General features: G+C 40.6%; 2 protein-coding genes across 5 annotated transcripts in view; one reads left to right on the top strand and one right to left on the bottom strand.

Annotated features, from left to right (window-relative positions):
* Nucleotides 1-20,802, top strand: part of LOC119917960 — a 76,997-nt gene extending 56,195 nt beyond the window's left edge. For all 4 annotated transcript variants that reach the window (XM_038738425.1, XM_038738426.1, XM_038738427.1 and 1 more), the window contains 6 exons: nucleotides 791-991; nucleotides 13,650-13,720; nucleotides 14,466-14,576; nucleotides 15,306-15,403; nucleotides 19,352-19,421; nucleotides 20,331-20,802. In XM_038738425.1, coding sequence (XP_038594353.1) covers nucleotides 791-991; nucleotides 13,650-13,720; nucleotides 14,466-14,576; nucleotides 15,306-15,403; nucleotides 19,352-19,421; nucleotides 20,331-20,582 — 803 coding nt within the window. In that variant the 3' untranslated portion in view covers nucleotides 20,583-20,802. The remainder of the gene's footprint in view (nucleotides 1-790; nucleotides 992-13,649; nucleotides 13,721-14,465; nucleotides 14,577-15,305; nucleotides 15,404-19,351; nucleotides 19,422-20,330) is intronic.
* A 4,045-nt stretch (nucleotides 20,803-24,847) lies between these two features.
* On the bottom strand, nucleotides 24,848-26,582 carry ascl1a (achaete-scute family bHLH transcription factor 1a). Its single transcript, XM_038738373.1, has 2 exons — nucleotides 25,827-26,582; nucleotides 24,848-25,715 (listed from the first exon to the last, which is right to left on the bottom strand). Exon 1 carries the CDS (start codon nucleotides 26,440-26,442, stop codon nucleotides 25,840-25,842), a length of 603 nt encoding a protein of 200 aa, XP_038594301.1. The 5' UTR covers nucleotides 26,443-26,582; the 3' UTR covers nucleotides 24,848-25,715; nucleotides 25,827-25,839.
* Between the last annotated feature and the right edge of the window lie 288 nt (nucleotides 26,583-26,870).

The following is a 26,870-nucleotide window of genomic DNA, read 5'->3' on the forward strand; positions in this document are numbered from 1 at the left end:
CGTGTGATTGTGTGCAGTGTGGTGGAAGACGGCCTGTCAAATGAGACATGGCTCCATCAATCTGGACTGCTGACCTCTGCATGCTCGCTGGCGGCATAAATGAATCCACGCCACCATGTTTGGAAGGCTTGATGAATTTTCTGCCTGTCAGCTACTAGGCTGGTCAAGTTTTCTCCTCCTAATGAATAGAACCATCTCCAAACGTATCACATTTGAATTATCGTTCATGCGCTAACACAAGTACCTCTTGGGTTTGCAAAAGTAGCACGAAGAAAAGAGTCCAAAACTCTAATGGAAGCTGTTGCAAAAGACAATCAGAGCCCTCCTTAAGCTCAAGTCTGCATTGATGGCACTCTTTGTCTCTGCTCTGCAACACCAAGAAGTGTATTCTGTGGACTTTTTTCAGAGATAATGGGACTTTTAATTGGCTGGTTAGTGACAAAATGCATGGCTCTTTAAGTTTCAGGGAGAGCGTCCGTTCCTTAGTGACACTCTGAAAGGACTGACGGGAGATGTGACTGTGGCATTTAGGAGAACAATGTGATGAGAATTACTGTTTATTAATGGAACAGAACAAGGTTTTAGTGCTTTTTAACAAGTGGCTACTTCCACGTAAACGACCATGAATACAGATGTGTTTTTTCTTGTTTAGGACTGTGGTAATTACTTTAAAAAGTTAACCACTGTACTTACTTAGTGATAAATACATTTCAGACAGAGCAGAAGACTACTTGATGAAGACTCCGTTGATTTTTCTTTACATATTTTACGTTGTATCTCTATGCTCCAGATTCCAGCACAGATGAAGGGGGCCCCATCGAGGAGGAGTCCAATTATCCAGAGTGGAAAGACCAAGATGAGTCCTCAGCTGGAGGAAGGGGGACTGAAAGTCTTGATAGGAAAGCAAAGGTGCTGAACATGCTTTCCAAACTGCAGGACGACACACCTCATCATCCAAACAGCAACAAAGGTCGCTCCAACTTTGAGGAATGTGAGTTTATTATCAATGAAAGTTAGATTAGATTAGAAAAACCTCATGCCACCCGTCGACCCTATTTTGCTGTTATTTTCCATCATATACCATTACCAAAAATGTTATCATTTGCCCTGTTGTAGAGCTATAGTTTGAATGGTTTCACAGCTGGTCTCATATTGAGCTCACTCTGTAATGAGACATATACAGTATATTTACCTTTTGATGTCTTCATGTCCTGATAACTTATCCATGCCCTCTAATGCAGAGCAAGGAGAAAGGTTTTATTAAAATTCTTTATTTAGTAGAGGAAATACAACAGAAGAAGGTTCCATCACACAGTGAAATCTTCAGTATTTACCTGCTGTGGCCAGCCAACCAAGAGGAAACATGGAAACTAGTTTTAGCACTGTGGCAGCACCAAATGTCATATATAAATTAAAAGAGGAAGAGTATGGACAATGTTCATCTTCGAACTTTTTGCGTTCGAGGCAAAACGAACAATCTAAAGCAGAAAGGAAATTTAGTTTTTATAAATTTACAATCTAGAAGCTAATATGTTGTCAACATAAATAGTCAAGCAAGTTAATATGTTGACATGTATGTAATAAATTATACATACCACTGTGTAGAAACTCTTAACTTCCCAAGGTCAGAACACGTCAAGAACAGAATCTTCAAATGATTTCAGTAAAATGAATCAAGCAAAATAACTCAATACCAGTATAAAAAGTTAGACATTGAATTAACTATATTTGAGTAAGCAATCATAAATAGCAAAGGAATAACATAAAAAAATAAAATTCTAATTAGCAAAGTCTCTAAACAGTTGAAGTGTCCTCAGACTGATGGTCCTGAAAGCAACTGAACTCTGCAGGTAATTCAGCGTTATGCCTGAAAATCACAAACCTACGTGGACAGAAAATAATCTTGTTCTAGTTTATTCAACTTTTTGTTTTAATTCTCTGCATTCTGGACTCTTTGACAACAATTCATGCAAGTAGTTACAACAACAAACAAAAAACTTTTGACCTTAGTAGTGACCTCCTGTTTTGTAATTTGCATATGTCGCTTCTAGCCCAGTCTTACACCCCTATACCCAGATCTTGCTGCACTCCAGATGACAGTTAGCCCATAAAATCTAAATATATGAAACCTCTGCATTAGGCTGGTTGTACTTTCTACCCACACTGATTAATATCACTTTTCTTTCACCTCCAGTCCTGCAGCCATGGGTGTTTCACTTGCTATATAGCCCAAATTTAAATAATATTGTAATAGTGGTCATAAATTCAGCCTCAGTCCCCACATAGGTACAGAGCGATAAATTAATTAGTTGAAAAATAAATATTTTGGAGGCTTTGGCTCATTAAGACTCATTTGGAGACAGTCCACAAGTCAAACAGGATGCTCTGTAGTGAAGCAGCTGATGAGATTTTGTTATTATGAGATTTTAAATTAATCAAAATATTAAATAGATATAGGAAAACAGTGTGCTGGGTGAAAATGCTCAATGTTATACATAACTGTTAAAAATTGAGGCTCAGCAATGTTTGAAGGCTAAATCTATCTATGCCTGCCGACACTCTTCTTTGCCTCCTGCTCACACAATATACCCATGCGGGAAAACAGATGCATTTATCAACACTCCTCTTGAGTAAAACATTCTCCCCAATTACGGCACTTGATTTTTAGAGTTGGCTTTTTTTGGACAGGAGTTTAGCCAGGAGTTCTCCAGTTTCCCTCAAGTGCCTAATTTCTGGCATCCCAGCCTTTGTAAGAGTGCTGGTGCGGGCAAGTCCGACAATAAGCTTCCACACCTAGGTCAAGGCTGAGAGCCTGGCCCTCTGCAGAGGTCAATCAGGTCACAGTTCTTCCGTGAGTGCTGGTACCCATGAATGGGACTGATTGGACAGGTTTGTTCAGACGGTAATCAAGCAGGATGAAAAACCCTGCAGCTGCTTCACTATTCTGCAGCAAAGCTGTTACTGACGGAAAGCTTTTGTCCTGTTACAGGAGTGTGGGCTTTTGTTTATGTGTATGTGTTATTGTACTTTTCATGTCTCCTTTTAATTCATGTAAAAAAAAAAAGTTTTACATACATTACATATTTTTAGTCTTTTCTTCCTTAAGGCATGTTTGTCAGGCTACAGCTTTTGTTTGGAGTTGGAGGAATAATTTACATTAAGGGCAGGATCAGAGGAATTGCCATTGTTTTCCACTTTTACAAAGTTTCACCAAAAATTTGAGTGATTTTTAAAAGGAACAAATTGGTTTTAATTGATTTTATGTCCCCACAGTCGGTGGGTTTTCTGCACCAAGAAAACATACACAAGTGTACAAGAAAAAGAAAAGTACAGTAAACCAGCTGTGGTGTCATCCCAGACTGAAATATTTCACCGACTATTGGATGGATTGCTATAAATGGTTCAGATAACCCTGAGGTCTAAACTTTAATTTGTGTAATACTTACTGGTTAATGACCACATACCTGCAAAGCTAATTCCATTTCCGTCAGCTTCAGTATTACTTTGTGTTAAGTACTAATTAGCAAATGTTAACATGCCAACATGCTAATGTAACTGGACCCAAGTTGTACTGCACGGTCCTGATTCGAACCGGCACCCTCGGGTACAGGAGGCGAACGCGCTAACGAGAAAGCTAACATCCACGGGCACTAGCATCAGTTGTTAGTGCGTCTCTCGCTGGCTTCCGTTACATTAAGGCCTAGTCCACACGGACACAGGTATTTTTATGCCAGGTATTTTATCCTCCTTCGTTTTAAAAACAAAATCTCTGTCTTCATGAAAACACAAAAACACGCTGTCAAGAGCATGCCAAACCACCAGGCAGCGATATGGTAAAGCCGCGTTGGCGAACCGGACCCTAATAAAATTGTAAGCAAAGCAGGCATCTGACATCAAACACAGCAGATAACAGCACATACTCTGACGTCGCAAGGCAAAAACTACAGTTTCACTGTCTACACGACAACACTGCAACCTGCGTTTCTTAAAATCCTCACCCTGGCAGGGTCTTTCAAAAATGTTCGGTTTCAGTGACCTGATACTGCGTCTCCGTGTGGACGAACAGGCAAACCGCAAAATGAAAATACCCGTGTTCGTGTAGACAGGGCCTAAGTTAGCACAGTGAACGAGGTGAATATTACACCTGCTTAACATCAGCATGTTAGCATTGTCTTTGCGAGCATGTTAGCATGGTGACGAAAACTAGAAGCACTGCTGATTTATCAGAAGATCATTTTACCTATTGAACATACTTTAAATCATTATATGCATTTATATGGTATAAATGAACTTTTCATAGTAAGTACAGTGGCACAATTATCACAAGAACAATTGTTGAAATACTACCAAGTACTGGCTGAAATGAACAGTTCGTGTTTTGTTTCTCATTAGGCCTACTGAGATTAACATCAACTTTGACAAGTTTTGTCTTTCATACATAATCAGATACCATATATAAATATATAATATAATAACTATGAAGATACATTTTTCCATATCACACAGATCTTGTGTTTATAAATAACAAACTTTGCTATTAAGGTTAATAATTAATTACGTTGAGGTTAAAGTTAGGTTTAAAGGACATAAAGTTCCTCATGACAAAAATATGATGATTGTCACTGTGTATACTGACCGCGCTTTCTGTTCATGGGTGTTCTGGTACAATCCATCATTTTTCACGCCTGAATATTCGCCCGGGCCATTTTGGGGTTGTGCGTGTGTCCTTGCACATACACACGTGTGTTTTGTGTGCACACAAAAGGGTTTGTATCTGTGTGTGTGTGTGTGTGTGTGATAGAGAAAATGCTATCTCTTGTCCAGATACTTGTAACTGTGGCTCCTCATTAGGCTCTGAAAAGGCCTAACTGGTCATAATTGTCCCTTTTCAGTCCAACACTGACAACTTGCCAAAGGATTCTCAAAACAGACCCCCCCCCCCCCCCCACACACACACACACACATACATATAACTTCCTGTTCTCTGCCACCTTCCATCCATTCAACTCTGTGGCCCACCAGGCTGTCATCAGTCAGCGGTCGCATGCCATGTGGCTCTTTTTTGGAGTTAACAGTCGTGCTATAGAGGAGTAAGATCACAGAGAATATGTACATAAGCACAAAGAGCATATGTAATCGTGTTCCCCATACGACAAGAGTTGTGTCAAACCTGCTCCAGTTGTAGATGTATGTGTTTCCCTGTCCCGCTAATAACTTTTAGTGGCATATCGGTACTTTTTGTGAGCAAAAACTTTGAAAGTGAAATTTTAAAAACCATGAGATAAAAAAATAACTGACTTTACAGAAAAAATATTGACTACAATATCTACACTTGTCATGGCACAATTGTGAAAATCCGTCACAGCATATCTGAAATAAAAGGACTTTTTTTTTTTATTGTACAGATTTGTTCTAGGAAAACATTGATATACATTTGAAAATGGTGAACATATTTTTAACTTCACCATGAGTTTAAAGTTGCCATGATCAGTAGAAATATATATTAAAAATGTATGTTAAAGGGGTCTATTGGTGACAATTATCATCTGATTCTACAGTTTCCCTCAGCTTTACTAAACTTTTTAGCGTCTTTCAACTCCATTTTTTGCTTTTCCCCCTCATAACTTAACTGTTTTTGGTTCACTCTCACTGCTCTCATAGCCACTGTTTTCAGCAACAAACATAGTGGAGCATTTAGCAGCTAAATAATCAGATTTTGTTGTTTTGTTGTTTCCTTCAGGGGTTGGTGGTGACCAAAAACAGAGCTAAAAGAGAGAAAGTGAATATTGGACTTACATTCACCAGGTGGCCAGAAACACAACCACAAATGCAAAATGTTAACGTTGCTCCATTTTTGGTGTGTGCGTGTAAAAAAGCAACAAGTTCAAGTATTAACTTAAAAGGTGATGTTAGGTGTTGTGTTCACAACTTGTTTCTGCTGCCCCCATGAGGCCAAAAACTTAGTTATTGCAGGTTTACCAAAAAATCATTTAGACAATGCTGTAATAATTTTTGAGATTAATTAATGTTACTCAGTGGTTGCTTTTACGTGTGAGAAAAAGATACCTTCAGTACAATACCTGCAATACCCTCTGAAAAATTGGATTAAGGAATACGATATTTATTGAAGCAAGAAATCTATATATGCTTTTTTCTGGGCTTTAAAGGCCATTATTGCCCCATGAACCCATTATTTGTGTCCTTGGTGAACGGCCCAGTATGAACAGACTCTTAAGTGCATGGGTAACAGAGTGACACTGATGTCAAGTAGCTGTGGTCTCCTTTGTGTTGCCACAGAGCAGCAGCTAGCGCCTGTTAACTAGCGTCAGTGTGGTGTGAGGGACTCTTTTTGGTCAGTGTTGATATGGAACACCTGGCGGCCTTGAAGCCACCTTCGCTGTGCCTATATTTGTGTCTTCTACCTGTGGGCGGGGATCAGGCCTAATTGTTGTTTTCAAACAGTGAATGCACCAAAATAAATAAATAAAACCGACCGAATGAACAAGAAAGACTGGTCGCTTAAAGGGTTGATGAAGAGAGGTTTTGGCAATAGTGTGTGTGTGTGTGTGTGTGCGTGTGCAAGAGGATGTTCCTAGTGCATGTTCGGGTACAGTGCCTTTATGTAACCCTTGTTTGTTCAGCCTTTGGTTTGGAATACCTCTGTGTATTTACCATCAGTCCAGAATGACTGGGCAAACAAACAGCTCGCCTATTGATGAGCAGCAGCGTGAAATATGCCCGCTGTATTTACGAGAGAGAAAAAAGGAAGGGGTAGAGGGAGAGAAAGCAAAGTAAATCTGTCAAAGAGTCTATTATACGGTGTCCAAACAGAGTTCGCCCTCCACAATGGCCTTATTAATGGCACAATGTCAAGGAGTGGCAGGGCAATAATAGCAGATGATTTTGCTTTGTGAGTTATCTCTGGAGATCTGGTATTGCAATACAACAGATGATTTGGACTCTGAGGGCATATCGGTGTGGTTCTGTGGCAGGAGCTGATTGGGCGTAAGCGTGTGTGTATGTGAGTGTGTGTGTGTGTGCGGAAAGCATAAGTTGTGGTTTGTGGTGAGGCTGATGGCGTGCAGCCAGAGACAGGAGTGTGGCTGCTACGTGTGTCTTTGTTTGTTTTCCTACCAGAGCTCTAACCCCCTTCCACACACACAAACACATACACACGTCTCAGTCTTTTTTGGAGAAAGTGAGGGGGAGGAGTCGTGTGTTCATCGAACAACAACAGCCTGCAGGAGAATGCTGCCAAATACTGTCACCCTGTTTTACATTGTAGTACCCACTCCAGAGAGACCGGCACACGTTGCCAAATTCTGCTCTGAAAAGAATATTTTTAACAACGCCAAGGCACTCTGAATATTGATGTACCAGACCACAGTATTTCTAAAATTGTGGGCCTGCTGTGTAAGATTAGGGAGAGATCAAGGTTATGGTTAAAAGAAACCAACGCTGACTATTTGTAGTGGTGTGGCCTCTGGTGCTAAAGTTCAACACATTGAATTTTACGTCTTTGCTTCTGAGAGAGGACAGTCATTACTTGTATGACTACAAAAGTTTTACTTGTCTGGAAAACGTAAAAATGGATTATTGTAATTGCTTGAACAAACTTTTTATTATTATTATAGGTGTTATTTCCGCTGGCAAGGACAGTCTTGTTTTTTCATGCACTTGCATTACAACTCATCATAGAATTAACCATAATGGGTATAAAATAAAGTGACACATCAGACGACAGGTGTGCCTATGAAAATCATTTAACCCCCTTGGAATATAGAATTAATGGAGTTTTTTTGTGTCACACAATTGAACAAAGTCGAAGTATCCTGTTGTGGCATTTAAAGCTAAAACTAGTGTACATGCTATGGGTTCTACATTTAGTATAACACTAGTATAATAGTGTATAATCTTTACATTTAGAGGCTCAAATAAAATGGCCAAAAGTACATGTAGTGCACAAAGTCAGTGGTCAGCGGTTTGCAAAATGATTAATGGGACAGGTTTAAAAAAGCACATCTTTTGCAGACTTTTCTCCAATCTTTGCCATATTCTTGTGAAAAATACTTTTAAGTCAGACCTCTGAAATAAAACAAACTGAGAAGCAAAACTTTCTCTTTTGTTGAACTGCTCAGCTCATGAACATATGCAACCTGTGCTGATTTGTCACAAGAAGACATTCCTTCATTTTAACGGTTAACAGGCCAAAAAGCCAGTGTCTTCACCAGAAAAACCTTTTTTAAACACTCAACTCAACCTATCTTTACGCTTTCATGACAAGCGACCTCTTGTAGTTGCGAGAGTCGTAACTTTCTGTTTCTGATGAGCAGTTGCCATCAGTATATGAATGTGTGTGAATGGGGTGAATGTGACATGCAGTGTAAAGACTAGACAGGTGCTATACAAATACAATCCATTCATTCCTGGGAATGTGCAGTTAGTATGCAGATTTACTGTTAGAAACAGGGACTAGGGTTACATCTCCTTTAAACTATATAGGCTCTGTTAAATCTGCATGACATATACTACATACTACTATATTACCATCAAATAGCATCTTGTAGATAGTTAGATGGAAAATGAACTTCACCACTTCATAAATTAACAATCACAAGTAGTCTTTTAATTTCTATGATTTTTTACTTAAAGAGAAGTGCAAGACTACAATAGCTCAAAGCACATTTCTCCATGTATGCATGTTGGCTGTCGACTGCTTTATCAGAAAAACTTCTCAGGTCTCTTCTACTGCACCTCCTGCTGGTCTACTGCAGGTCGGTGTTTTTCCTGTAACACTTTGATCAGATAAGATTTCAGTCTTTACCTTTGGTTTGGAGCCTGTTCAAAATGTCCAACAATAGCTCATTCTATACTATTGTGAAATGATACGCTTGGCCTGGTTTACAGGTCGGCTTTGGCGCTCAGACCTCTCACCTCCTTATCTTACAGCACCACACTTGATATTTTATGGCTTTGTCTCATTGCATTGAGGCAGTAGATTTAGAGGATCATCACATATTTAAACCCAAAGCATCCCATCAACCCATTTCTCATAGACTGGCTGCAGTTAATGATCGGTTTAGACTCTGTTTATCTGTGTGTGTGTGTGTGTGTGTGTGAATTTGCTCTAAATTCGCGCTCTTAATCACATATTTTAGGGCTGTGTATGTGGGGCATGTTGCACTCTTAAATTGTCCTGCCATTAAAAAGGGGTCACCTCCTCTCCACTGCTGAATGTAATCTTTGTTAAAGGAATTATGAGACACTTTCTACAGTGAGATGATGAGCAGAAACAAAAGTCTGGGATTAAGCGGGAAAGAGAGCAACAAACAAGTGAACTCGTTAAAAGCACAATAGACCCCTGTGTGTGTGTGCGTGTGTGTGTGTGTGGGTGTGGGTGTGTGTGTGCGTGTGTGTGTGTGTGTGGGTGTGTGTGTGTGTGTATGGTGTGTGCGTGTGTGTGCACTATAAATTGCATCCTATCTTTGACACTGATTATCTTGAATTATTTTAAATTAAAGCACCAATCTGGTCAGTCGAGCTGGGCATGATTTAACCTTTTTCGATTCTACTTGCAATACAGGAATATTAACATGTTTTTCTACAAAACTCTTCAAGTGAAATGATGTTTAAACATAAACAGCCGTACAAGAATTATACCAAAATTAAATACGGCCTAAATTTGCAAAATTATTTGACTTGCAGTCAAACTGAAACTTTAACTTTTAAATAAATCTAAACTACAATGTTATTGCAGCTCCTGTGCTTCAACACAAGATAAAACCATTTTGGGATATTTCTGTGGGAACAGCATCTGAGCTGGGAGATGCAACAGCATTGCTAGGAGACATGCTGTTAACTTCTATTAGTCTTGCCCAGCTTATTGATACAAAATGTAACTCATATAGCTGCTTATGTACCATTAGTAGTTTAAGACCTCTGTCCTAGGACTCATCGTGCTGTTAAGTTTGTATCTACTTGGAAAGTAGATGCTTGCAGACAAGTCAAACCAGCTAACATTAGCATAAATTACCACTAGATGTTTTTTTACATTCATGTTATTTCAACACCTGCTGCATGGGGAACACTAAATGAACTAATATTACCACAGACAAAAAAATAATATTAAATGTATCTAAAATAGCAAAATTTGATTCAAATAAAGAACTATCAGATCAAGAAGATAGGTTACCAAGACTGAGAATCTGACTGGACATTTGATGCAAGTTTTTGATATTTCAGGCAGTAACATAAAAACATGGAGGTCACAGAGGGAAATATAAATCATACACAGATGAGTAACAATAGTTGTCAGACAAGCAGTCAGCAGTGTTTTTCATCTGTCAGCTGCAGACATTGAAAATGACGTCCAAGTGTGTGTTAAATGAATTGTGACCCACGGCTGTTTGCAGCCTGCAGACTGGTGCACGAGCAGTGACTCTGCAAGAGAAAAGGAACAAAACAGAAAAACAAACGCCAGTGAAAGAGTGAACCTCCCTGCTCATCATCATCATGGCCCCATTCTTCGTCTCTCAATTGCAACTGAATCGCCTCGGTCTCATTACAGATTATGGCCTCAGCAGAGTGACTCTCCCCTTTCTCTTGCCTTTCTCCACACAGTCCCTCTCTTGATTAACATTTTCTGCTAGGCTTCACACCAAAGGCACAACCTGTGCGCTTTAAAGGCAGGGTGAAAAAAAAGCCATCAAGCGCTGGAGTGGAATCAGATAAGGCTATCAGGCAGGAGGCTTTACTGCCTTTGCTTTGTCCCGCTCCCCCACCCGCCTTCGCTTCCTCCCTCAATCTCTCACTCCACTGCACCTTTTGTCCGGCTGATTCCCTGACAGAGTGCTCCCCTCAGCCAGGGACCCCGACCTCCTCCAGCACCACTGCTCTGCAGGGCCACAGTGTGTGTGTGTGTGTGTGTGTGTGTGTGTGTGTGTGTGTGTGTGTGTGTGTGTGTGTGTGTGTGTGTGTGTGTGTGTGTGTGTGTGTGTTTGTGTGTGTTCTTGTAGCAGTGTGAACCAGAACAGGCAAGGGTGTGGTCAGGACTGATGTTGAGGTTGAACTTTCTTAAACTCTGCTTCATTCATAGAATTGCATTATGTATTCAGCATTTTCGACAAAATTTTAGTTTTATCATATATATGTATATATGTATATATGTATATATGTATGTATGTATGTATATATATATATATATATATATATATACACATTTGTGATTTGTTTTGTGATTGTTTTCCAGTACACTGATTTGAGATCCCGCCAAACCCCCTTTACAATAAACCACAAAATAACAATTAATAAAACCAACTAAATTGAGCATAACTTTGAGAAAGCATTAGCATCAGAATCAGTTTATCTCAATGTACAGTTCTCAGAACAATTCTCAGGAAGACAGAATTAGGCATAAGCTTACATACAAGGTTCAAGTTAGTGAAAAAATATGTGGATATATAAATATACATAGAAAAGCAACAATGACCCATACATACAATGTCTATACAAGTTAAGTGTTTCTTGACTTCAAAAACAAAGAATTTAATAATCACTACAGTGGGTGACAAACAAAGAATGGGGAACGTTTCAAAACTCAGAGGTAATGGAATACCGTATGAAATGTAGTGGGGTAGAAGTACAAAATGCACCAAATGGAAACACTGTAAGTAAGTAAAATACCTCAAACTTGTACTTAAGAACTGTACTAGCAAATGCCCCGGGCCTTGTTTATGAGTTGAGCTGCGCCGGGATGAAACCGTTCTTGTGGTGTTTTGGTCTTGAATGAAATGTAGTGGATTAGATGTATAAAATGGAAGTATCTTAAAATTGAATTTAAACATAGTGTGTGAGTCCACCTGTGGGAAAAAGATGGACTTTCCACACACACACAGACCTGAATGGTTGTGGCCAGTCAGTGGAGAGTATAATAAACCACCATGGGTAATTAGAAAAAATATATATTCATATATGTGTTGCTGGACCACAGGTCAACTGCTAACTCTCCTCCAGATGGTCAGAGAACCTCAACCTCAGCCTGCCTCGTTGTGAAAAAGAGAAGGTGGATCCATTCACTCTCTCACACAAGTTGCCATTTCCCTTGAGCAGACTGACCAGTGCACTGATCCAGCCACCATGTGAACGTGTGTTGGTGTCTTTTGAAGAGAGTGGATTTTTAAATCCCCGCCTGGTCCCATGCAGGCTGAGCAGCGGCTCCATGTGTGACTCCAGACTCTCATCCTGCAGCCCCTTCTCATCACAGATATTTGCAAACAGATGCGTGAAGCCAGCCCACAGGTTTTTTGATCAATCAAGCTTTAACAAGTCAAGTTGACTAGATGCGAATGTAACATTTTGCATGTGAAAGGACGAGGCCACTGAAGGCCTGGTTTTGATTAGGCCTAAGCTGATAAATGGCAGATTCAAACAGCCCCCCTGCCATTGCGGAGAAACCCCAGAGGTCCAAGGGTTTAAGTCCAGACTGATATCAACTCGTTGCTCCTCTTTCTTCTCCAAACCAATGAATAGATCCATTATTCAGTAGACTCATTCTCATCTCCTAAATTGAAGTGGCAGCAGCTTAAAAGCCCCATTTTCTACCCCCATTTTCCAAGTCATTCTCCCTCCCAAATTTGCCTACTGAAATATTCATGGTTGTGCTTAGTCTCAGTTCGTCCCCGACATGTAATCATCGTTTTAATATTGGAGACTTTTACGTTGATCATTGGATTTGAGTAAAAGCAATAAGGTCCTGTTTTTATCAAAAGTGTTTTGAGAGGAGTCTTTGAGGATTGTGAACATAAAAAGTCGTGGGGAAAAAAACAATTTTACTTATGGATATATTTTACAGATATGTTTATGAGTTGTTTCTGTGCAAAAGTCTCAAATTTAAAAAGGCACAAACTTGAGCTAAGGTGTTATTAGATGGACAGAACTGCAACTATTTTTTTTTTTAATATATTTTTAAAAAACAATAAAAACTGCAAGTTCTCACATTTGCGAAAGAATTTGGGGCATTTATGCAAAAAAAAGGAAAGACTTAATGGTAAATCAGTTATCAAATTTTTGATTTTCTGTTGATCAACTTATTGATTAATTGTTTCAGCTCTGATTAGATGTCAGAATTGGTCTCTTTCCTTTTTATCACTTTGACCAATCCAAGTGTATTTCCAGTTTCTCACTCAGTCACTATTCATGCTGTTATTATTTTCCACAAGATATGCGCTCACAGTAAATACCTTTTTTCTAATAAAGTAGCATATCGAGGTTTATTTCAAGGTCTTGGCTGCTGTGTCTCCAGCATCTATTCAGCAGCCAAGTGCCACTCTGCCCCCCACACACAATCAAGGCCAACTGGACTCCCTGTGAACCACTCGCCCTGTATTGTCCAGCCTCCATGACCCTAGTGCGACCAGAGGAGAGAAATATTGCTCTAATCCACTCTGCACACACACATGCTCCCAGACAGAAGCCTAATGTTGTTACTCAAGCAGGAAATCACTGATATATGTGGTATAAAATGTAATACACAGAACAAATAACCATCTTTTAGAATGACATTTTTGTTCTCATGCAGTCAGGAAGTCCAGTTAATATGCATTCTACCAGCTCTAAAGGTTTGTCTTTGTCTTCTTCTTTTCTCTTTGCAGTCGACTTTTTGGCAAAGTATTGCATTTTCAGTCAGGCGAAGCTGGCTGAGTACAAAAGAGCTTTTGAAGCAGTAAGTGAAAAGGCATTTAAACCTTTTATATTTGAGATCTTCTCTTTCACTCACTGTAATATGTTGCACTCCCAATTAAGAGTAAGGTGATTTTTTTTACTCTCTTCTCTAGTCAGAAAATAGTAAAAAGAAATTTCCATCACAGTTTTGCAGAATTCATGACATTTAAATGAGTTTTTTTGTTCGACCAACAATCCAGACAAAAGGTTTCTCAATTTACTATCATAGAAGACAAAAAAATATTTACGTTTAAGAAACTGGAGAAGCAAGTGTTTTAAAATTGTTTAATTGTTGCCGAATCATTTTCTGTCAATCAACTAATTGGCTAATCGACTAATCGTTTGATCTAAATCTGTGGTACTCACCCGGGGGACAATTTAAGGGCATTATAAAAGGAAAAACATATTGCCACTAGCATTTCCTGGTGCTTTCAACTGTATCTCATGGTCTTTGGATCTTGAATTAAGATTTCTTTCCTTTTTTAAACTACTCTTTCTAAGGTCAATAATGAACTTTCACTTTCAATATTGTATTAATTTTTGTCTACGTTTATACTATGGACTCTTTTGCCTCTTAACTCTTGAAAATATTTCAAATGACGCAATGTCCATGTCTACCTGTGACACGATATTGACTTGTTTTAAAGAATCATAAGCCAAAAAGTTTGGGAACGGATGATGATGATCATGATGTTGATGATGATGATGATGAAGATAATAATGATGATGGTGGTCTTTCTTCACAGGAGGACAGTGATGGTGACGGCTACATCTCTTGCCTTCAGGTTCTACTTGCTCTTAAAAACATCATCCCTCCAGAGCTGCTGTCTGAGGAAGAGGAGATCTATGTCTACAGGGTCGGCTTTTACTGTATCTGTACACATGCAAATACAAATACACAACCATTCACGTACACACACACACACACACACACACACACACACACACTGCTCACAAAATAGTCCAATCAGAGCCTCCAATTCACCCAATCATCATTAAAAGTAATGATTACAATAATGAAAAATGGTCTCTACCAAGTATCATGGAAAACGTTTTCGAAGCTTTTACAAGTCATTTACCACAAAGATATGTCTGAATAATACTTTTTAAAGGAAGCAAGTCTCAATTTGATGTTGAGCTAAACCTACTAAACTCACTGCTCGTACAAATCAGGGGAGGGGAGGGATCAATTTACTCAGAGGAAGCTTCCTGAATGGTACAAAACGTTGCCCAAATGAATACATGTTGGCCAAAACAAAAATTTACCGGCTAGTCAATAACATGAGGCTGCATTGCAGTACCTCGAGCTAAATGCTAACATCAGCATGCTAACATCCTCACAATGGCAATGTTTAGTAGGTATAATGTTTACCATCTGAGTTTACTGTGTTAGCATGCTAACAAAAGCACTAAACACAAAGTTGGGAATGTCATTAGTTTTGCAGGTTTTCTGACATAAAATTTTCACCTGATCACCTAAAACCAAAGTGGTGGACTGACCAACAGATTGGATGTAAAACCAATCTGGCAACGCTGCTGTCACATCAACAGGGTTGATCATCTAATCTTTTGGTTTTTTGTTTTAGATCCTGGAGATGGTGGACTTCAGAGTGACAGATGGGCTCGTAGACCTGAGGCTCTTTGCAGTGATCGCTAGCCTTGCACAGAAAGTAGCCACCATGGAGTAAGTGAGCTGGGAAGAGGAGTCCCTGACCTGCCATAAATAAGACTGAGAGTGAAGAGTGTGTACGCAAGTTTGTTCCGGTGATTTTGTCGTCGTGTGTGGGGCTCTCTTTGATCCTCTTCTCTGTCTGTCGTGAAACATTTTATGTGACTTTAGAAGTCAAAGTTATGTGTTTGGACGTGATAACCGCATATTAAGTTATTTATTGAACAGAAATGCTAAACATTCTCTGCTTTCAGCATCTCACCTTGAGCTTTTATAATGGCTTTTCTTATTTTTATAGGTATCTTAAACAAGAAACATTTAAGAAAAATCTAACTTGAAGAAAATAAAGCTTTTAAGACGCAAATACAGGCAAAAATGATAAGAAAGAGATTTTTGCAGTTAAGACATCACCTTAGGCTCCGGGTACTTCTGATGGACATTTTCTGCTATCTTCTAACATTTTAAAGACTAACAATCATTCGATAATGAGAATATTCATTAGCTACAGCTCACATAAATAGTACCATATCTCCAAATATGCATACAGTTAAACAAGAGTTAAAAATGACCACCATGTAGCAGCTGATTGAAAACTCACATTCACATCTGAGAAAGTGGAATCATAATATATTTGATATTTTTGTTTAAATAAACTTAAATATTTAATCTCTTATCAAAATTGTTGCTGATTAATTTTGCATCTGCATCTCACTTTGTTTTTTGTTTTTTTAGCTACTATTTTCATGGTCAAGAATGAATTTTTACCCTCCAAATTAGATTAATTTGCTTACAGTTCATATTGTTTTATAATAGAGATAAAAACATAGATTGAACTAGGAATGCAAAAATTAGTCCATTAATCGGTTTGTCGAACAATAGAAGAATTTTTAAGCAAAAATGCCCAAAATGTGTTGGTCCGAAATTCTCAAATGTGAGGATTTATGCTCTTTTCCACCATACATGTTGGTCAAACAAAACAAGATGTTTGAGGGTGTTTACTTGGGCCGTGGGAAATTATAATAGGCATCGATGAAACGATAAAATAATCTGCACATTAATCGATAATGAAAATAATATTTAGTTACCGCCGCTTTTTAAACCCTGGGCAGACAGAAAGCGTTGCTCTGATTTGAACTCGGCCTTAGCGTCGTTGTGTCTCTACATTATGCCCCATGTGCTGCAGATTCCCACACACGTCGCTTTTTTCCTGCCCTGGGGTGTATAGCTTCCTACAGACAGGAGTGTATGGAGCCAAGCCTACTTTGGAGGTCTCCGAGGGTCAAGGCCTGCTCCCAAGGCCCTCACCCCGGTGTGAGAGCTCCTTCTCAGCGAGGACAGGGCCAGGGTCACGGGTCCTCTGATTTATGGCCAACCCTTTGTGTTGTGTATTAGAGGAGGCCTGTAGACTGACTGTCCCACTGGCACAGAGGGACCAGGGTGTCTGCTCTGTATAGAGGCAATTATAGTAATGATAATGAATGACTATATTAAACCTCTTTTCACAAAAATCCTTGTTGCAATTTAAATAATAAGAAGAAAAGATCGGTGCTCATAATGCCAGCTCCTAAACAAGGAGAAAACAATAGCATCCTTCTGTCATTTCATCCCAACTGAACTAAATTGATCCTCTTACCTGTCTCAGTTAATCCTGTTGTCTCTAATCCTATTTTAGAAATGAGCTGCAACAGTAGTTACACAATCAGCCTTTCTGATCATGTAGGCTTTGAAATCTGAGGAGGTGTGCTTTCAACACTTTTATATATATTTATTTTTCTTCTTTAAATTTAACTCGCACTAATTGCACCCTTCTCCCCTTCACTCTCCTCTTTTCTTTTCAACTTTAACTGTCCGTCCCTCTCTTCTCTCTAATCTCTCTGGCTCTCTTGTTGCCTACCTCTCACCCTCTGTGCCGTGCTGTTTTGGCCCTTGACTCAACCCATCTGTCCCTGTGTAGCATTGTGCTCCCAAACAAGTCCACCTCACACAGCGCCACATTCCCTCAGGGCAAGTCACATGATCTGCCAAGAAGAACATTGCCATACAGGATTCCCAAAAGGCATCAGTGGAGCCGTCTCAGTCATTGTTATTGTCACTCTCATCCCTTGTTGCTTGTGTTGGATTTGTGAGCATGCATGCGTACACTGAGAGTTACTGTAAGTCTCCTCCGTTCCCGGAAATTCATTGGACTAAATGAGCCACAGCAAGCAAAGGAGCGCTAATGTTGGAGATAAGATGAGACAGCAGCTCCCCACCACATAAGCTGTCAGACAATAAGAGTCCCTCCTCCTCCAGAAAGTTACCCAGTCAACACAGCGTCACCGCAGCCCGCTCAAAAACATCCCAAAACAAGTCTCAATTCTGTCAAATCAAACTAGGTCAGAATATGTTTGCATCCCTTCACCCCCCGCCTCACTGTATACCGGCTCCCCAATGAAGAGACCGCCAAAATTATTGGGCATTACGTAAGCGAGAAGTCTGCTGTGTTAGCCAGCAGGGGTGCCAGAGGAGGGCCGACAAAAGAAAATGGGTTAGGCTGCTATTATCCTCCCTGCAGTCCATCACCAGTCCCCTAGCCCCTCGTTTACGCTAGCCATTATCACGCCAGTGTCCTTAGCGCACCAGCATTTGGACTCTTTTACTGCAAACCAAGTGCAATTAATGATCATTAGCTGCCCTGTCTTGCTTCATCCCCATCAAGCCCCTGCTTGCACCATGGTTTGAGGACAAGGGCCAATCATAGAACTGGGAGCACTCAGGCATGCAGTGCACTCGTTGGCCTAGCGCTTGGCCATTCTTTGCTCTAACAGGCCATTGAGCGCATGGCGAGGAGGGGCTCATTAACACTGGGCGCTCGTTAGAGAAGGGACGACCGTCGCTGTGCCACACTCTGGACTGGACTGGCCTGTCCGAACACAATCGGCCGTGTCTCCCTCTAATTATCCGTGTGGACCTAGATTTTGTTGTTCTGCGAGTGGTCACATTGCACCAGAGTGTGCCCTGGGCACTTATTCCCCCTCCCTAAAACTCTACACAAACCCCGCTCACCCTGCTCCAGCTCTCCCACACACACCCACACACCCACTGTCCCCAAACCAGAGCAGTTTTATCCGTTACTGTGGTGGGATGTCCACGTGTGCCCATGCATTGTTTGGCAGCCAGGCCACTGTGAGCAACCACAATGGGCTCAGAACACTTTACCATCACATCTCTGCAAACACAACATCGCACGAGACAGACCCGCCAAAAATCACCCGCCACCCGCAAATAGATTGTTCTGAATTCGTCTGCGGTAGTAACCAAAGGATCTACCTACTCTCTTGTTTTTGGACAGATTTTACATTGATATGACTATTTTTATTGTGATTCACAACAACTGTGTTTGGACAAACGTAGGCCTTATTAACGGTGCACTGATTTGACACTAGAAGATCATTTTACTTCGTGTCGTGTTTAGTACTACTACTGTGAAACAGTTGTGTAATGTCCTCTGTGGCTCTGGAGAAAGCTTTGTCATCAGGGTTATCTTGCTTTTGGCTTGGAGACACCAGATCTATAACAGAAATCCTGCATTGCAAAATCAGGGTGTGTGCATTCACCAGGCAGGGGGGTGTATTGAAAGACGCTATTGAGTTGTATTATGGGAAGTGTAGGATCCAGCTTGTACTGGAGACTAAGAGTCAGTCTATCTACAGAAATAAAAATCAGAAAGAATAGACACTATTGAGTTCTTTAATGCAATATAATAGTGTCGCCCTCAGTTTGTAAAGCAGATTTTCTGTTATAAATCTGGCCTTGACCTCTGCTGCCCATTCTTGATTAAATCTCTCTCTTGCAAATCCCACAACTTGATATGAAATTGCATTATTAAATCAATGCAGTATTTATTTGAATACTAGGCTCAGTTGTACTTTTGCAAAGGTAATTTTCTCCCATTAATATGATCATTTTGCTGCTTACTTCCAGTGACTTTATGCGATCACTAATCAGTGACATGGATTTCCGCTCGTTGGAAGTGAGGCTCTTCAAAGCAAAGGTAGCGTCAAGGTTTGGCTTGACCAGATTTTATTGGCTAATATGTGCAGTAAAGAATTTTCCACCACATGTTTATACTCTGTTTTCACAAGGTGCGCTTGATTATCTCCATGCAACATCACTCTCACATTAGTCACATTCATGCCACAAACACCACCTCCGCCTCTCTTTCATGGCTCCGCCTTCATAATTATAATGAAATAAATACTGGTAAACACTTTAAAGAGCAATTCCAAAGCATGCTTTGTAAAGCTAGCTTCTTTTTTTCACGAGACACTCAGCCCTCATGCATAGAAATGAGGGAAGCAAGCTAGAGGGAGAAAGAGAGGGGTGCTTTTCCCTTTTCATAGATTAGCATGGGCCTAATCTCATTAAAGTGCCCAGCAGTGAACTTGCCGTCCACTCCGCCCAGCCCTCTAATCAGCCTGAGACACACGGCTCATCTCACATGGACCGGGACTGGCCTACCAGCTGGACGCTCACAAGCAGGCCCGGCCCTCATTCATACAAGGAAGTACTGAGAAACTGAAAGGCAAGAGGAACATGAAAGCATGTGGCCATGGGTGTGGAAACTGAGCCCCTGGCCAGGTAGGGGAGGCTTTGTAATTATAGAGCTGTTAGGGATAGGGTTGTTAACAGGAGAGGTTGGTGGGGGAATTGGCTAATTGCCAGAAGGATTAACCCCCCCCCCCCCCAACAATTATTACCTTGACTGCATTAACCGTGCAAACAGGTGCACTCAAAAAGACTAGAAACAGGTTGAGGTAATCTGAGGCAACGTTGAGGGGCACACACAATAACACACTCATTCTCACATATCAGCATGCATTCACACACTCACAACTGTGCTCAGAGTCCAACACCAGTTTTCCATGTTTTCTAATTTTATTTATTATTATGACTCATGTAGCAACTATTCCTGTTCCTCCTGGAGGAGCAGCGAGGAGAAGCTGGAGCGCAGCAGGGCTTCATCAGCGCAGAGCAGCTGCTTCTGGAGCTGAAAGCCGGGGGAATCCTTCTGGAGCAGGAGGCGGCCATCAGACTGGAGCTGCAACACATTCCCCCCCTGGACCTGCTGGACTTCCTGGCATACCTGCCCCTGTTCATGCTTATTCACAAGTCGGTCATCTCCAACCCTCTTGATGACTCCAGCAACCTCTGACCTCAGTCACCGCTCTGTCTGCCCGGTGTGGCTCAGGTTTCAGCATTACTGCCACTACAATTATCAGTCCTGTAGTCTTGTGTGAAACAGTGACAGTCGTAAAACAGGAAAGTTTAGATTAAAGGAAGTGAAGTCAGCACTGTAGTCATTTTTCACCCTTGAGAAAAGTTAGTAATCTCTCATTATCAAAATTTAGCCTTTGTTTTTTTTTTACCATTTGCAACTCATTCCAATGTGATCGCCACAATCAGCACACACTTAAAGGGGCGAAGTAATGCCGCATTCACATCATATTGTTTAAATCATAATTATGGGCAGCCAAGTGGGAAGCAGAATAGTAAAGATAACGTTATTACAACTCATAATTTGAAGTCAGAGATATTGAGAATTTCTGACAACGACGATCTCCTACTTGTGATGAAAATAACTAATATTAAGACTAATACAATTGATTCAGCTAATATAAAGGAGCTACACACTGTTTTTATCTGGCTTTGCTTGGTGATGAACCAGTACAAATACACAACAAAAGAAGCTAATTTAGGCTTTTTTATCTGGTGCAACTACAAGGTTAGCAATGGGGCTAACCATTTTGGAATAATATAATAATACTCCTAGGCCGAAATAAATATATTTTTCCTGTTCTTCTCATTCTGCTGACATTGCAGTATGAATCTGCATGACTCGCTGATCTGCACTGTTGCCATCTTGGAGGGCAAGGTGGATGTTCCAGGTACTAACATAACCTATTTCTCACAAAATAATATAGTCAGCTTGTGACATATAGCGTTACCTTTGGAAATAGTGCTATGTCATTACTGTAGTTAGTTAGCCAGGCATGCTAACATTAGCGGTGTACCTTAGAACAGACAAAAACAAAGTTCAATACTTTCCTTGCACTTTTGCTCTTGTGTTAAGCCTGATGTGGCTAGTAACCACTGCCAAGCTAGGATTTGCATTCAAATGCACCACCAAATATTGATTGTATTAAATAATATTAGCCTTGAAAGCCTTGAAAAAAATTATTATTTTATCTACAAAGATGACTTTTATGTCCAGATAAAGAGACGGCCATGGGCAGCACTATGGCCCCAAATTATTTCCCTTCATATAATCTCTTCCTTTCAAACTGAGATTTATGAAACATACAGATTACTTGTTGTGCTCTAGTTTAGGACTTCATTTCACTCTTAGTAATGACTTCTGTAGAATCCTTGATATTTTGATCATTAATAGGATAATTAAGCGATATGTAGAGAAACCCATACAAGACAAGGCAATATTAAATGGGCCTCTATGGTTTCTGTCATTTACATTTCTTAGAGCTGTAAAGTGCTGTCTATGGTCCTGAAATGTTCAGCTGCTGTAGATGGAGATCATTTATTTTACTTGTACTGCAGTTTGAAAAAGCTTTTAATTCACCACACAACTATCATATTGGTTGCATTAGATAAAAACTCTCAAACTCATTCTACACACTTTCTCCAGCACGTTGCTTCGGGGCGGGGTTCATGTAAACTTCTGATGCAGCAACTGCTTGTTGTTCTGGAGCATAAAAACAATTTTTAAGCAAAGGTAGTGGCTCAGATTGTTGTCATCTTCTATCCAACTTAATCAACACTGATTAATGATATTCAATAAGATATTCAACTAATATAGTTTGAGCCATTGTTTTGCCTCAGCTTTGCCAATTAGATATGGCCACGCTCTCCTGCGGTTCATACACGCTTGACAGACCGCCATAGAGGCAAACGTAATGAGCTCTGACAGGCAGCAAACCAGGATTGTTAGATCATGGACGTCTTGTAAGAAGCATATGTCATCATGTAAAACCTCCAAAAAGGCTAGAGACTGTCCTTCTACAACCTAATGTTTAATGCTGTTAAAAATACTCTTCAGATATAAATTTTCACTTCTGCCGTTGAAAAGAACACTTTGAATTTACTTTGATGTCAAATAAAGATTAATATAGTACTTGTCTTCAGTATCCTCCTCTTCTTCCTCAGCTTCAGTGTCTTACCTATTTTACTGGGACCTTTTAAGAACCTGAACAGACAATTTGTTTGTGTTAAAATCTGCCGCTATAAAAGTTTAAGAAGTGATTTGTCTCTGTAATTCCTTGAGGATGACTTACCTGATGTTTTTTTTACAGATTACAAATGACTGTAGCAGCTCTGAAAAGGTTTAACTCTCCAAAGTCTTGAACATTATCCAAATTGTTTTGTTTTGGGTCCTGAGAACAAACTATGTAGTCTATTTATTTGAACAATTTCTTCACTGCTACAAAATGTTGTAGCTGTAATTGGATTGCAAATTGAATTGCTGTGTTGCTGTGGGAAGCAAAGATAACAGTTACAGTTTGTACTCTGAAGTGTCTTGAACACTGATCGGGAGGAAGAATCCCCTCCATAAAGTCTCTCCTGGGCTGCCCCAAAACCAGCAGCCTCAGTTTAGACTATAATTCCTGTTCAAAGTGTGTCAGCAACATCAGGCTTTCCTGCACAATTGGAGTAAAAATGTTTCTACATGTTGTATAGGCATCTGGATGCAAACATAAATCTATCTTGATGTATTTTTAACAACAAAACAGATGAATGTTGTAGAGTATGTTTTTATCACATGTATGCATTACCTTTAGTCAAATACTAAAGTGTTTACATGTCAAACTGACTCACATGTGACGTCTTTTTTTTTTTTTTAACTTTCACTCCCATAGGTTTTGAGAACAGTTTGAACAATAGCAAACTTTGATTAATAAGACTTTTCGAACCCATCATACTAAAACATAATAATAAACTTTTGTCAAATCAGACATGACATTTGTGAACACGTCTCAGACTCAAACACCCTGTAATGATGTGTGTTGCCGTATTATTATATGACTGAGGAGATAATAACGATGAAAATAAAATAAATATTACATCTACTATTTTTTTCTTACTTCTTTCTTGTGAGTAACAGTAAAGTTGCAGCCTGGTTCATTTTTACCTCTTCACCCATCTCGTGGCCCCCTGGTGGCCCATGGACCCAACTTTGAAGCAACTGATGTGGCGCAAATTGACCTTCAACACACCACGCGGTTTTGCAGCTTGTTTCTCTTTGTGAATCAAATATTTAATTCTTTCTGTTAAATCTGAGTCAAATGTGTGCGTTTTTTCTGTGAGTTATTAGTTACTATTGCGGAAGAAAGACTTAAAAAACAAGAGCAGCCAAAGTTGCTTCGCTTCAGACGCGCACACGTTTTTTTTTTCCATCCCAGGTGGTGATTGTTGTGTGTTCAGCGGCATGCTGCTGTCAGGAGGCACACGCCATCAGCCAATTCAGCTCTGTGTCCCCACTCGACCACCCTACAAACCCCATTCACTCATTAAACCAGACACGCGCCAGGCTGCAGCCTCTGCTCTACCTGTCAAACTTAGTTTTGCAGAAACACAAGCTCTACCTCAAAATCTATTGGTGGTCGCCAAAGTGTAATCACCCACTAAAATTCCGTTCCATCTGCTCATTTAAATGACAACTGTCATAAAGTTTCACTTGATTTGGGAAATTTGGATGAAAAATACTTTTATCTGAAAAACTGGAACATTATAGATGGTGATGGTGAAACTTGCATTTTTTGTGCAAGAAACAGCTAACGCGCCGTTTAAAGCTGCATCAGTCTCTATTCAAGACTCACAGTCCAAACTATGGCAGGGAGTTTTAACTTAACAGAAAGAATAAATTAGTTTTCTTAAAATGATCAGTATGTTTGTTGTTTTCTTTAAGAATTATTTCTTAAGAGAAGTAAACATCAGTGCTTGTGTGTTCCAGCTGTTGGTTTAGTAGGACATTTTAATTGTGCTGGCTTTGAAATAAACAGAGAAGGCTTCAATTTTAAGCACTTGTGACACTAGTTTTACTTTTTGGCTTGCGCAAAATGGATTAAAATCCTGTTGCAGATGCTGTCCAATATTACAAGAGATTGGAAAGAGTTGGACATCACTGACTTGGCTGAGGGGTCTGTGACTGAAGGCGTTAATTAGCCGCTACGTTCTGAATTTTGAATGAGTATATCGTGTGTAAAATGTGCATAAAAGAGGGGTTTCTTTTTTCCTTTTTGTCCCCATGGTGCAGTAGCACTCTTATTATTTTCTATGCCCATCATTCCCTCTCGCTTTCCCCTCCAATTTGCTAAAACCACATGTTGGAAACCGAACCACAAGTTCCTTCCCTCCTCTAAATACACCCAGGAAATAAGACATGGAAAATAATTCAGTAGCAAATCATTTTATTCTTGAACTAGAGTGTAGAAAATATGGTTATAAGACTTCTCTTTTTCGACATCTGTTTATGTGAAGACAATATAGAGCTGGCAGTATAAAGAGACAATGCATGGCCATTGCGCTCTGTTTGGACAATAGCTGCATAAGTTTTGATCATTGTGAACTTCATGACAATGCAATAACATGGTTTGCTATTAAATAAGACACATTGGTGCTAGAATACAACGTCGGAGTGTCAAACTCCTTCTGGAAACCTCATGAACAGAAGAGCCAGAGAGTAATAGACTACACGTCTACATAGGCAGGAGGTATAGAAGCAACTTCGCAATATATAGACAAAATATATACAAAAGGATGTGTACAAAACATCTATAAATCTCTTACATACAAAAATATCATAATATATTTCAAAAAACGTTTGATATAGAATTTCATAGAATAATCCGCGACTTGGAAGCATGTTCGGAATTAAAACGTCTGAGACCTGTTAACCTAAGGGTTGGTGTTCTGTGATTGGATTTAGCATAGTTGAAGAGCGACGTATTAAATAATGATTTTTTTTATGTGCTGCTGAAGAGCATGAATTCACTTAAGTTTTTTTGTTTGTTTATCATGGGCAAATGCACAGAAGGTTGGATTCCCACGCTGTCAGGAGACCTGTCTTCCTTTAATCCTTTGGCGCCGATCTGTGGCCTGATTTTCCCCAAGTTTTAGGACGTTAAGGCCGTGTCTGTCTGTCGGTCTGGGAGGACCGGGCGTTAAGAACGCAGGACCTAAAGGCGATGCAGTGCGTCTTGTTCTTGTGGACACTCGGCCTCCTCAGGGACCATCCCAAGCGCACTTCCACAGTAAATTGAGTTGATCCATATTTCTGTGAAAAGAGGGGAAAGAAAGGTTAAGCCACTGTTGAGGATGTTTCTCATGAATGCTTATCTATAATCGTGTCTGAAATTAACTTGGATATCACACTAAGTGTTCTTACCTCGTATAGATGCTCAGAACCAGTTGGTGAAGTCTAGCAGTTCCTGCTCTTCTGGACTGAGGGGATCGTAGGAGCCCTCGTCGGATGAGTAGGAGGACACCGGTGAACCTGCCATGGAGTTCATGTCAGCGGAGTATCCCTGTGACATGGTGGGCGACAGGACGCCGGACTGAAACGCAGCGCTCACTGCATCGTGTTCGTCCAGTAGCTGCTGCAGGGCGCGGATGTATTCCACGGCTGAGCGCAGCGTCTCCACTTTGCTCATCTTCTTGTTGGCGGCGCCGTTGGGGACGTGCTCCCGCAGAGTGGCGAAGCCGTTGTTGACCAGTTTCACACGGTTGCGCTCCCTCTCGTTTCTCCGGGCAACTGCGTGGGGCTGCTGCTGCGGAAGACTGTAGCCGAAACCCGCGAAATTCAGCCTCCGCTTGCACCGCAGCAGCTCCGGAGAGGAGGAGCGCTGCCTCTTGGGCTGCTTGGATTCCGACTTCCCGCTGCTCTGGCTGCTGCCGCTGGGGCTCAGCTGGATGCTCTGCGCCGCCGCGGAGGAAAAGAAACAAGCGGGTTGCATCAGCTGCTGTTGGCTGATGTTAATTTCCATCTTGGCTGTGAGGTTCATTCCCAGTAAGAAACACAAATATATAGAATAACCAAGTCTTAAGGCGGTGCGTCCCGCTCGTGCCGTTCACGTGGTGTGGCCGCTTGACGCGCACTTGTTTCAGTGTGTGCAGTCCGCAGGGCTGCTGCCTGGCGCGCTCCTCAAAGCTGTTCTGAGTCCTCGAGGAAAGACGCCACTGCTTTTCAATACGTTTGGATGGGGGACTGACCACGCCCTCTGGTCGCGTGGATTCACCTTGAGCTCCTGCCCTGGTGCCGGTACGTTGCGCGCGCCGGACGCGTGCCGCTTGAAACACTAAACAAACAGTCACTGGTGAGTTTTTTTCTTTCTATCTCTCTGTGAAGGGTGTCAGTTAGGTGTATGGCAGAGATGAAAGTTTCCAACACGGAGGAGTCCCACAGGACAAGATTTCTACGCACATTATGAAC

This window comes from Micropterus salmoides, unplaced genomic scaffold, assembly GCF_014851395.1.
Source record: "Micropterus salmoides isolate LMB-PRFRI ecotype aquatic unplaced genomic scaffold, ASM1485139v1 Ms_hic_scaffold_23, whole genome shotgun sequence".
Taxonomy (NCBI): domain Eukaryota; kingdom Metazoa; phylum Chordata; class Actinopteri; order Centrarchiformes; family Centrarchidae; genus Micropterus; species Micropterus salmoides.

What these genes read in the sequence shown, in the direction of transcription:
- ascl1a (XM_038738373.1), bottom strand. Translation starts at nt 26,442, where the DNA reads ATGAACCTCACAGCCAAGATGGAAATTAACATCAGCCAACAGCAGCTG.